General features: G+C 40.4%; 1 protein-coding gene across 1 annotated transcript in view; it reads left to right on the plus strand.

Annotated features, from left to right (window-relative positions):
* The window catches only part of FAM151B (family with sequence similarity 151 member B), a 238,237-nt gene that overhangs the window by 172,742 nt on the left and 51,745 nt on the right, over positions 1-13,750 (plus strand). Inside the window, 1 exon segment of the mRNA XM_053699712.1 lies at positions 6,871-7,006. Coding sequence (XP_053555687.1) covers positions 6,871-7,006 — 136 coding nt within the window.

A 13,750-nucleotide genomic window follows, 5' to 3' on the forward strand; every position in this document is an offset into this window, starting at 1 on the left:
CAGCAGCCTCCTGAGAGAATTACAGCTCATTCCACTAGGGCGGTGTCTTCTTCTTGGGCCTTCAAGAATGAGGCCTCTGTAGAACAGATTTGTAAGGCTGTGACTTGGTCTTCATTGCACACTTTTTCTAAATTCTATAAATTTGATAATTTTGCCTCGGGTGAGGCTTCTTTTGGGAGAAAGGTTCTGCAGGCAGTGGTGCCTTCTGTTTAGGTTACCTGTCTTGTCCCTCCCTTATAATCTGTGTCCTCTAGCTTGGGTATTGATTCCCAACAGTAATTGATGATCCGTGGACTCACTGTGTCTTAAGAAAGAAAACTAAATTTATGCTTACCTGATAAATGTATTTATTTCTTGACATGGTGAGTCCACAGCCCTCCCTGTTTACAGACAGTTTTTTTAATCCAAATTCTTTTTTATTATAGGAATTATAAGAAATTTACAACATGAAATCAGCCAGAACAAACTTGTTACAAACATTCAGTTTCGTGAGCAATATCAAAATCAAATAAACAATATATATATAAGGCTGAAGGGAGAATGGAAGGGAGCAAGAGGGGAGGGAGAAAAAAGAGGGTAAGGGAAGGGGGGAAAGGGGAAAGCAGACAAAAGGTTTAATTGGAATTAGGGTGGGAATGTCGTTTGCTCATATTGAATTAACAACGGTCATATGTATCTGCTAGAGTCGGAGTAATGGTGTGTCTGGGTCAAAAAGGAATAGTCATAATAGGGTCTATGAATGAGAGGTAAGATTGGTTAGTTGAGCGGTGTCGTGCACAGCAAACGATAAGTCGAGAGTGGACTTGAGATATTGTTCCCACATAATCTGAGCAGTGATAAAATGATCCCTGTTATCTAATCTATATGCCCTGTATTCCTCAAGCTCTAGAAGGTCTGAAACCTTGGCTCTCCATTGTGTAAGAGTGGGGGGGTCTGTGGACTTCCAATTTTTGGCTATAAGGGATTTGGCACTGTTTGTAAAGATGCGAAACAAGGTGATGAGTGGTTTGGATGGGAGCTTAATATTCTTATTTAAAAGGTATAGCAAGGGGTCGCAGGGTAATGTTTTTTGGAAGATTGTCTCTATTTCCCCAATGAGGGTTCTCCAAAATGAGTTGATGACAGTACACCACCACCACATGTGGCCCATGCCACTGCCCACGTGGCCACAGCGCCAACATCGATTCGTAGTTGTGGGGTATAATTTATGTAGTCTGCGTGGTGTAAGGTACCAATTGTGGAGTATTTTGTAGTTCAGTTCTAGCAGGCCCGCAGAGGAAGAGGAAGATTTAGTGTTGATGAACATAGAGGAGGCCATCTGTGGGAGAATAGTGACCCCCAGTTCCCTCTCCCAGGATTCCATAGAATGAGGTAGGTTGCCAGGAGGGGGAGAGGTTAAGATGGAGTAAATTTTGGAGAGGGTGTGATTAAGAATAGAGGTGGAGGAGAATAATTTTTCTAGGTTGGTCAGTGGTCTCAGCATGTTAAGGTGTTGTCTATGGGATGTAATGTAGTGGTGGGTCCTCCTGAAGGTGAACCAGTTGTGGGCCCAAGTGAAGCCTGACTCTATAAGTTGAGATTGTGTCAGAAGGTGCTCGTTATCAGTGATATGGTATATGGAAATGTCAGTCGAGGGGGTAGGGTCCTCAGAAAGCCTCCTACAGGTCGTCAGGGAAAACTCATGATTGAAAAGTAGTGATGTCAATGGGGAGGGCCTGGATGAGAGGTAAGGGTTAAGCCTATTGATCTTTTCCCAATGGGTCAAGGTTTCTTTGGTAATTGGGTTCATTATTCCCTCCGGTACAACTCCGCCCCCCGTGTCCCAGCAGCAAGATTGTAAGTTAAGCCCAGTATTTATGAGTTCCTCCAAGACAACCCATCTTTTCTGGGATCTGTGAAGTCTCCAATCCACAATTCTCTGTATAAAGATGGCATGGTTATAAAGGTTAAAATCAGGGACTCCCGGACCTCCATGGATACGGGGACTCATCATAACTTTATTATTAATTCTTGAGTGCTTACCACCCCAGACAAAAGATGTGAATAGTTTTTGTATGCTAGAGAGAAATCGGGGGGGGAGGGGTATGGGTAGAGTTTGCAGCAAGTATAGAAGTTTGGGGAAGGCCGTCATTTTAATTGCATTGATTCTACCCATCCAGGAGAGGTGTCTGGAGTGCCAGGATGAAAGTTCACGCTCTAGAGAGAGTTTTAAAGGGACGAAGTTTAAATTGTATATGGAATCTATCTCCTCTGTGAGGAGGGTGCCTAGGTATTTTAGGTGGGAGGAGCATTGACGAAAGGGGCAGGATGAGTTAAGTTGTTGTCTGAGGAGTGGCGGCAGGGATACCCCCAGGTATTCGGATTTGGAGTGATTGATCAGGAAGTTAGTCAGATTATTAAAAAGTGTGAGTTCATCTATAAGGGCTGGTACGGACTTTGAAGGGTCGGTGAGGGAGAATAGCACGTCGTCTGCGAATAAAGAGAGTTTATAGGATTCCCCCCTGATCGAGATACCTTGAATTTTTGAATTTTGTCGGATTCTGGTTGCGAATGTTTCTAGGAGGCAAACAAACAATAAAGGGGACAGGGGGCATCCCTGTCTAGTGCCATTTGAAATCTGAAAGGGAGGGGAGAGGATGCCGTTGAGAGATATTCGAGCAGACGGGCAATCATACAGGGCGAAGATTCTATGGAGCATAGAATCTCCAATGCCCAGGGATTGAAGGGTGGCTTTAAGAAACGGCCAGCCGACGCGGTCGAACGCTTTCTCCGCATCGGTTGAGAGAAAGATCGAGGGGAGATTTTGCGTTTTGGCATGCCAGAGGAGGAACAGGTTCCGGACTGTATTGTCTCTCGCCTCTCTGAAAGGGATAAAGCCCACTTGGTCACGGTGAATTAGGTCTGGGAGATAACGATTTAATCTAGTCGCTATCATTTTCGCATAAATTTTAATATCTGCGTTCAATAAGGATATTGGTCTGTAATTAGGGATACTGTCAGGGGACTTGTTAGGTTTTGGGATAACGGAGATGTGGGCTTGAAGGGACAAGGATGGGAACAGACAGTTTTTTTTATAAACCTCAGGCACCTCTGCACCTTGTGTTGCTTACTTTCTCTCCTTTTCCTACGGTCGAATGACTGGGGTTTATGGGAAGGGAGGTGATACTTAACAGCTTTGCTGTGGTGCTCTTTGCCTCCTCCTGCTGGCCAGGAGTGATAGTCCCAACAGTAATTGATAATAATTAGACTCACCGTGTCAAAAAAGAAATACATTTATCAGGTAAGAGTAATTTTTTTTATTTTTGCCATGAGACAGGTTGTTTATTTCTCCTTAGCGTCATGAATGCAGCATGAGTTTGTGAAAAATTGCTTAATAGTGTTTGGGGGCTAGACAATTTTAACGCTTACCTTAAAGGGACAGTTTACCCAAAAAGTGTTCAATTTTTAAACACAATAGCAGGAATAGTTGAGTATAGTGGTGCTGAACATTCTGTTTTAATCATGCTCTGCATTTAGAAATATTTTTTTGAAATGTCTCTATACAATGCACTTTGCCTAAACTCCTTAGAACATGTTCTGGCCGCACGGCCAGTCTGCTGTTACTCCCGCTCAGTGCATTGTGCATGTGCTGTCCTCTCCTAAAGCTTTTGCAAGAAGCTGCCTGATAAGCTGTGCCTGACATTGTATAGCTGTTTACTTGCTCAGATGCCGTGGCTGCCCTGCATTGCCTGCTAAAATTCCTATGTGTAATAAAAGTCAGAGCTTTGACTGCAGACATCGGCTCTGTAAGATTTAGGAGACTGAGAACGGCAAGACAAGCAGAGAGATCACTTCAGCTAAACTTCTCAGCGTGTAGTGAGCATATCAGGAGGACTACGTACTTGTAACAAAACAGATTCTCACTGCAGAAATACATACGCTGTCTGCACAAATACAGAGGTAAGAATTTCAGGTCAAATGATGTCTGTGTTGGCACAATTACGTAGTCCTCCTGATATGCTCACTACACACTGTGAGAAGTTTAGCTGAAGTGATCTCTCTGCTTGTCTTGCCGTTCTTCAGCCTGTCCCAGTCTCATCAATCTTACAGAGCCGATGTCTGCAGTCAAAGCTCTGACTTCTATTACACATAGGAATTTTTAAAAAATTATGTATTTTTACTATTTAGCAGGGATTACAGTGGATTTGTTGTGCAGGCAAATTTCTAATGCTCATTTGACATAGGAATTTGCATATAGCCTATGAATGGAGAGTGGGCGTGCTAGACTAAAGCACAGCTCAGCCCTTTCATGGGGGAGTGCCAGCACCGTGGAAAATACTCACAGAAGCAGGAATAAAAAGCTAAAATTTGCTAAACATATAGTTAGCAAGTTTAACTATATATGTATATTTTCTTTAGTCACTGTATTTCCTTTATGGACATAGACTGGTGTTTGCTGTGTAAACTGGCCCTTTAAGGCCATATTTTACCTCCGCATACACTGAGGTTCTCTTTTTTAAATTTTGCGTGCAAATCACGCACGCGATGACTATTTACGTCATTATGACACGTCATCAATTTACGCCATTTTTTTCCATTTAAAAACCTGTTCCCACATAACTTTGTGCTCTCATAATTTGTAGAGAGCTGTATGCAACACTTGATTTTACATCTTAAACAATGTTTGTTATAACGTTATTTATTTTAATAGCATTGTTTCCCATTTCCTCTTAAAAACTGCTGTATTAAGGAGCATATGTGATATTTTGCAACTAATTATATTTTTTTGTACATTTTTTGCCATGATATCTCAAACTGAACCTGCCTCAGACGTTATCATAGGAACTGAGCTCCCTGAACATATTTCTACCAAAGTTAAGTGTGTTTGTTGTAAAAAAGATGATCTGAATTATTCAGCTCAATTATGTGGCTCTTGTTTTGAAAATGTATTACATGCTGACAATATTTCTATGAGTACAAATGCATCCACTGTTTTTCCCTCTCAGTCTAATGCAGAAGGCATTCTTGCAGCAATGAAAGATTTTATTGCTGCAGCCATAGAGGCTATGACTGCTATTCCGCCTTCAAATAAACATAAAAGGGCTTTACAACCTTTTCCTAAGTCTAGTAATTTTTTTATTGACCATCAACATACTGACATCTTCTAATGATGGGGATTCCTCTGATTCAGAGGATCCTACATGAGAGACAGAAATTGACAAATATTCTTTTTTGTTTAAGATTGAATATATTTGCTCTCTTTTAAAGAAAGTATTGTTTACTTTGGGGATTGAGGAGTCTAAACTCATGATGATAAATCTTGTAATTGTTTGAATTCTGTATTTAAGACTACTGTTATTACTCCTGAAGTCCTTAAGGTTTCCACTCTTGCTAAACGTACTACCATTCCTATGGAAGACAGCACTTCTTTTAAAGACCCTTTAGATAGGAAGCTTGAATCTTATCTTAGAAGGTTATATTTACATACTGGCTATATTCTTAGACCAGTTATATATATGGCTGATGTTGCTGCTGCTTCTACCTTTTGGTTGGACAGTTTAGCTCAGCAATTGTTTTCAGACCCTGAATTATCTAACATTATACTTACTTCAACATGCAAATCATTTTCTTTGCGATGCAATCTTTGATATTATGAAATTCAATGTCAATCTATGGCTTTAGCTGTTCTTACTAGAAGAGCTTTATGGCTTAAATCTTAGAACGCATCAAGCCAAGTACTTCAGATTTGGCTTAAGAAATATCGATAGAAATTGGAGTTTCGGTGACAGCTCAGACAGTGCTAAGGACACTGCATAATGTCAACTTCTGTGGACAGCAACCAAGGAAAAAACCCTTGCTTGCTCTTCGGCACAAAACTGCAAGATTAAACTTTGCTAAACAACATGAAAAACCTGATGAATACTGGCAGCACATTATTTGGTAAGATTGCTAAGACCAAGATACAATTTATTACAGTGAATGCATAGTCCCAACAGTGAATCATGGATGTGGGAGTGTGACGATATGGGGCTGCATGACTGCAAAAGGTGTTGGGGAGATTACATTTATAGATGGCACCATGAATACCTGGGACATACCAAAATACTGGCTGACAAGATGACTCCAGAAGTTTGGCAGAGGACGAATATTCCAGCATGATAACGATCCAAAGCACACTGCCACAAACACAAAGGAGTTTCTAAAGGAGAAACAAGTGCAAACTTTGACCTGGCCAAGTATGTCACCTGACTTGAATCCAGTAGAACACCTTTGGGGTATTTTAAAGAGAATGGTAGAGCAACACAACCACTCCAGCAAAGAGCAGCTGAAAAAAATTATCTCTGAAGAAGGGCAGAACATCTCTCCAGAAATTTGTACGACACTGGTTTCCTCCATGCCAAGGAGGATTGAGTCTGTCATCAAAAATAAAAGTAATGAAAGGTGCACTGACTTTTGTTGCATTGATTTCCTGCTTTGGGGCTGGTATTCTTAATATAATAAATCTAAACTGTTAGTTTTTAATTTTACATAAAAGCAAATACCCTACTGTAAAACGTAGACGTAATGCAGTTACTGTTAGGTTGTACAATTTTGAATCATTTGACTTTTAAGTGATACTGCACTAGGGTGTACTCCCTTCTGTTGTATACTGTAAATTATGTGTTTTCTTGGTATCTTTATTGGAATAGCAGGAATGTAAGCTTAGGTGCCAGTCCATTTTTAACTTCATTTTTTTTTTCTCGTATGCATTAATTCTTTAATTTTTGTTTAAGGGCTGTTGGTTTATCATTTGGAAAGTTAATGCAAATTGTATGGAAAAAATAGACCAGTAATAATATAACTTTGTCTAAGAAACAACTTTTTATTTTTTTCTTCTGTTTGGTTTTACAGGCTACAACTGGGAGATGGTTAGAGCGATGGAAGATATCTGTAAAGAGCTGAAACAGCCCGTGACATTCCCAGTCAGGGCAGCTCTAGTGCACCAATCATGGACTCAGCTGAGTTGGTTATTACAAACATCCGACAGGTAGGTGAGAACATTCTAGACCTTGTTAAAGAATGTTATATTTACGTTAACCTTCTTACCATTATCATATATTTATCAATCAATAATGTGTTCCTTTGTACTGCACTGTGTAGACATTTATGCATTTTTTATTAAGTCTTTCTACAGTTTACTGATGCTTCAAAGATCTGGGCAACCTCATATCCTCCAAGGTTTCCCGTGAGAAGCTGAGTCTTATATCTATTCACCCAACAAACAATAGTATCAAAAGGTTTCGTTTTATCGGACTAACTGCGACTATAGTCTGAATTAGGGGAAAAGGTATGCATTATTTTGCTGTTGCTGAGTACTCTGCTTTTGTCATTGAAAAAGCTGAGAGTGTACTCCTGGAATTCCCAAATTCTTCAGGATTCCTTCTTTTTTCTTGATTGTCTCCTATTTTGTAGCTTTTTGCAGGATCTTAGGGTGAATAGTATATTTGAAGGGGTTTTTAGTTCAGAAAATTTCCTTAAGGTTTTGTGGGTTGCCATTATTGAGCTAGGAAAAGAAACTGCTTGCAAGTTATTAGCTTTTTCATGCTGAGAAATATTTGTATTTTTTCCAGTTTCTTTGATTTCTTTGGGGTTTCAGATTCAATTTGTTTCTTCCTTTTTCATGTTTGTGTCAATTTGACTATAAAATGGTAATACAGTACTTTTCTCTGTGGAACTTAAAGGGATAATAAACCCAAATGTTTTCTTTAATGATTCGGACAGAGCATGCAATTTTAAGCAACTTTCTAATTTGTTCCTATTATCAAATTTTCTTTGTTCTCTTGCTATCTTTATTTAAAAAGCAGGAATGTAAATTTAGCAGCCAGACCATTTTTGGCTCAGAACCTGCGTTATGCTTGCTTATTGGTTTGCTAAATGTAGCAAGCGCTATCCAGGGTGCATTCCTTCTTTTTTAAATAAAGATAGGAAAAGAACAAAGAAAAATTGATGATAGGAGTAAATTAGAAAGTTGTTTAAAATTGCATGCTCTATCTGAATCATGAAAGAAAAAATGTGGGTTTAGTATCCCTTAGAGGATAGTACATATTACAGGAATCATATGGACAGGAAATTGGTATCCTTTCATCATAATTAACCTTTTTCGCAAGTATTCGGCTAGATTTAGAGTTCTGCGGCCAAAGGAGTGCGTTAGCTACGCATGCTTTTTTCCCCCCGCACCTTTTAAATACCGCTGGTATTTAGAGTTCACAGAATGGCTGCGTTAGGCTCCAAAAAAGGGAGCGTAGAGCATATTTACCGCCACTGCAACTCTCAATACCAGCGGTGCTTATGGACGCGGCCAGCTTCAAAAACGTGCTCGTGCACGATTCCCCCATAGGAGACAATGGGGCTGTTTGAGCTAAAAAAAAACCTAACACCTGCAAAAAAGCAGCGTTAAGCTCCTAACGCAGCCCCATTGTTTCCTATGGGGAAAAATGTACCCCGAGTCTAAACACCCCTAACCTTACACTTATTAACCTCTAATCTGCCGCCCCCGCTATCGCTGACCCCTGCATATTATTATTAACCCCTAATCTGCCGCTCCGTACACCGCCGCAACCTACATTATACCTATGTACCCCTAATCTGCTGCCCCTAACACCGCCGACCCCTATATTATATTTATTAACCCCTAATCTGCCGCCCCCGCTATCGCTGACCCCTGCATATTATTAACCCCTAATCTGCCGCTCCGTACACCGCCGCAACCTACATTATACCTATGTACCCCTAATCTGCTGCCCCTAACACCGCCGACCCCTATATTATATTTATTAACCCCTAATCTGCCGCCCCCCGCTATCGCTGACCCCTGCATATTATTATTAACCCCTAATCTGCCGCTCCGTACACCGCCGCAACCTACATTATACCTATGTACCCCTAATCTGCTGCCCCTAACACCGCCGACCCCTATATTATATTTATTAACCCCTAATCTGCCGCCCCCGCTATCACTGACCCCTGCATATTATTATTAACCCCTAATCTGCCGCTCCGTACACCGCCGCAACCTACATTATAACTATGTACCCTAATCTGCTGCCCCCTATATTATATTTATTAACCCCTAATCTTCCGCCCCCGCTATCGCTGACCCCTGCATATTATTATTAACCCCTAATCTGCCGCTCCGTACACCGCCGCAACCTACATTATCCCTATGTACCCCTAATCTGCTGCCCCTAACACCGCCGACCCCTATATTATATTTATTAACCCCTAATCTGCCGCCCCCAATGTCGCCTCCACCTACCTACAATAATTAACCCCTAATCTGCCGACCGGATCTCACCGCTACTCTAATAAATGTATTAACCCCTAAAGCTAAGTCTAACCCTAACACTAACACCCCCTAAGTTAAATATAATTTAAATCTAACGAAATAAATTAACCTAACACTAAGCCCCTGAAGATCTCCCTACCTTGTCTTCACCACGCCGGGTTCACCGATCGATCCAGAAAAGCCTCCGATGTCTTGATCCAAGCCCAAGTGGGGGGCTGAAGATGTCCATGATCCGGCTGAAGTCTTCATCCAAGCTGGAGCTGAAGAGGTCCATGATCCGACTGAAGTCTTCTATCAAGCGGCATCTTCAATCTTCTTTCTTCCGGATCCATGTAGTTCATCCCGCCAACGCGGAACATCCATCTTCACCGACGACTTCCCGACGAATGACGGTTCCTTTAAGGGACGTCATCCAAGATGGCGTCCTTTGAATTCCGATTGGCTGATAGGATTCTATCAGCCAATCGGAATTAAGGTAGGAAAATTCTGATTGGCTGATCGAACTTGAATCTGATTGGCTGATTCCATCAGCCAATCAGAATTTTCCTACCTTAATTCCGATTGGCTGATAGAATCCTATCAGCCAATCGGAATTTGAGGGACGCCATCTTGGATGACGTCCCTTAAAGGAACCTTCATTCGTCGTCTAGTCGTCGGAAGAAGAGGATGGATCCGCGATGGAGGTCTTGAAGATCAGCCGGTCGTCATCGGATGGAAGAACATAGAAGATGCGGCTTGGATGAAGATGTTTGCCGGTCCGGATGTCCTCTTCTGCCCGCTTGGATCAAGACTTCAGCCGGAGGATGGATGTCTTCAGCCCCCCACTTGGGCTTGGATCAAGACATCGGAGCCTGGACAGATCGCTGATACCCGGTGTGGTGAAGATAAGGTAGGAAGATCTTCAGGGGCTTAGTGTTAGGTTTATTTAAGGGGGGGTTTGGGTTAGATTAGGGGTATGTGGGTGGTGGGTTGTAATGTTGGGGGGGGATATTGTATGGTTTTTTTCCAGGCAAAAGAGCTGAATTCTTTGGGGCATGCCCCGCAAATGGCCCTTTTAAGGGCTGGTTAGGTAACAGAGATTTTCTATTTTAATTATAGTATAGGGTAGGGCATTTTTTTTATTTTGGGGGTCTTTGTTATTTTATTAGGGGGCTTAGAGTAGGTGTAATTAGTTTAAAATTGTTGTAATATTTTTCTAATGTTTGTAAATATTTTTTTATTTTTTGTAACAGTTCTTTTTTATTTTTTTGTACTTTAGTTAGTTTATTTAATTGTATTTAATTGTAGGTATTGTATTTAATTAATTTATTGCTAGTGTAGTGTTAGGTTTAATTGTAACTTAGGTTAGGATTTATTTTACAGGTAATTTTGTAATTATTTTAACTAGGTAGCTATTAAATAGTTATTAACTATTTAATAGCTATTGTACCTAGTTAATATAATTACAAAGTTGCCTGTAAAATAAATATTAATCCTAAAATAGCTACAATATAATTATAATTTATATTGTAGCTATATTAGGATTCATTTTACAGGTAAGTATTTAGCTTTAAATAGGAATAATTTATTTAATAAGAGTTAATTTATTTCGTTAGATTTAAATTATATTTAATTTAGGGGGGTGTTAGTGTTAGGGTTAGACTTAGCTTTAGGGGTTAATACATTTATTAGAGTAGCAGTGAGATCCGGTCGGCAGATTAGGGGTTAATTATTGTAGGTAGTTGGGGGCGGCAGATTAGGGGTTAATAAATATAATATAGGGATCGGCGGTGTTAGGGGCAGCAGATTAGGGGTACATAGGGATAACGTAGGTTGCGGCGGTGTACGGAGCGGCAGATTAGGGGTTAATAATAATATGCAGGGGTCAGCGATAGCGGGGGCGGCAGATTAGGGGTTAATAAATATAATATAGGGGTCGGCGGTATTAGGGGCAGCAGATTAGGGGTACATAGGGAGAACGTAGGTGGCGGCGGTGTGCGGTCGGCAGATTATGGGTTAAAAAATTTTAATAGAGTGGCGGCGATGTGGGGGTACCTCGGTTTAGGGGTACATAGGTAGTTTATGGGTTTTAGTGTACTTTAGAGCACAGTAGTTAAGAGCTTTATAAACCGGCGTTAGCCCAGAAAGCTCTTAACTACTGACTTTTTTCTGCGGCTGGAGTTTTGTCGTTAGATTTCTAACGCTCACTTCAGCCAAGACTCTAAATACCGGCGTTAGAAAGATCCCATTGAAAAGATAGGATACGAAAATGGTGTAGGGGGATCTGCGGTATGGAAAAGTCGCGGCTGGAAAGTGAGCGTTAGACCCTTTCCTGACTGACTCCAAATACCAGCGGTAGCCCAAAACCAGCGTTAGGAGCCTCTAACGCTGGTTTTGACGGCTACCGCCAAACTCTAAATCTAGCCGATTGTTTCTATAGCAGTTGTGTCTGCTCTTTGGTGGGACAGTTTGAGCACATTTCAGATGACTCTGTGGATGGAGATTTTTAAAATTGTTTCAAACTTCTAAAGTCGACTAATGCACTTATTTGTGGTGCCGTTGTTGACATAATTTGTTTTTGTGCTAAGAAAATGAATTATGCAGTGCTGACCATAAGGGCTTTATGGATTTAGTCATTTTCAGCAAACAAGGTCTCCAAAGATAGACTTTTATCTTTCCTTTTCATGAAAGGATTTATTTGGACCTGGTCTTGATTTTGTAATTTCCACTGTTTCTGGAGGGAAAAAAAAAACTTTTCTCCCTCTGGACAAAAAGATCAAATAGTTGTTTTTTTGTTACTTTGTCAGTCAAGAAACCGAAAATCTCTCTCCTCCTTAGTCTTGATTCTTCCTGATCTTCATGAAAGTTTAATACCAGTTGAATAAGGCATAGCAATTTAAGAGCCTTCTTACTCTTTCAAATCAGCATGAAGGTATGGCCCCAATACAGATGCTTTTTTTGTAGTTTACGCAATTTTTTAGAATTCCTGGGTTCTAAAACATAATTTCCCAGGATTACAGAATATATTTTAATTCAAGGCCTAATCGAGGAAGGTGCCTTCTTTATCACGTTCAAAAAGAGTTTCTGAATTTACGGCTATATTAGCTGTATTTAAAGTTTTGGAACAAGACCAAGCATTTTATTCCTTGTTCCCAAGAAAGATGTAATTTTCTGATCAATTCTAAACTTAATGTCTTAAAACAATTTTCTCTTGTAAGGTGTATCCAGTCCACGGATTCATCCATTACTTGTGGGATATTCTCCTTCCCAACAGGAAGCTGCAAGAGGATCACCCACAGCAGAGCTGTCTATATAGCTCCTCCCCTAACTGCCACCTCCCAGTCATTCTCTTGCAGCTCTCGACAAGGGAAGCAGCTAGAGAGATGTGGTGCATTAATGTAGTTTATCTTCAATCAAAAGTTTGTTATTTTCAAACGGTACCGGAGTTGTACTATTTTAGCCTCAGGCAGAAAGTTGAAGAAGAGTCTGCCTGTGGTCTTTGATGATCTTAGCAGGTTTTAACTAAGATCCATTGCTGTTCTCACACATAACTGAAGAGATGGGTAACTTCAGCTGGGGGAATAGCGTGCAGGGTCTGCTGCTCTGAGGTATGTGCAGTTTTAATTTTTTCTAGAGAAATGATAAGCTAGAAAATGCTGACAATACCGGATTTATTTAAGGTAAGCCTGATTACAGTGATTTAATAACGACTGGTATCATGCTTGCTGTAAAGGGTAATATTTTTATTATTTACTCACATTACTGAATACATATAATGTTTGCTTGAGGTGTATAAACGTTTATTTCATATTGGTGATAAAACTTTATTCTGGGGCCCAGTTTTTCCACATGGCTGACTAGATTTTGCCTAGGGATAGTTTTTTAAGGCCCTCTCACTGTGAGTACAGGTTGGGAGGGGCCTATTTTCCATTAGTTTTTGCAGCGTGAGACATCCAGCTTCCCTGAAGGAGTCCCCTGAACATATAGGACCTCTCTAAGGGGTTTTTGTTCCTTCCAAAGTCGTTGTATGGGCAGGTAGGGCCACAGTAGAGCTGTGGCAGTTTGTTGTGACTGTTTAAAAATGTTTATATCGTTTTTTGATCCGGTTTTGAAACTAAGGGGTTAATCATCCATTTGCAAGTGGGTTCAATGCTCTTTCAGCCTATTATACACACTGTAAAAATTGTGTAAGATTTACTGCTTTTTTCACTGTTTTAGCAGTTTCTGTGATTGTTTTTTTCTCTTAAAGGCACAGTACCGTTTTTATTTTTTGCTTGTTCACAGTTATTAAAGTGTTTTCCAAGCTTGCTGGTCTCATTACTAGTCTGTTTAAACATGTCTGACATAGAGGAAACTCATTGTTCATTATGTTTAGAAGCCATTGTGGAACCCCCTCTTAGAATGTGTACCAAATGCACAGATTTTACTATAGATTACAAAGACCATATTCTGGCTTTAAAAAATTTA

This window comes from Bombina bombina, chromosome 2, assembly GCF_027579735.1.
Source record: "Bombina bombina isolate aBomBom1 chromosome 2, aBomBom1.pri, whole genome shotgun sequence".
Taxonomy (NCBI): Eukaryota; Metazoa; Chordata; class Amphibia; order Anura; family Bombinatoridae; genus Bombina; species Bombina bombina.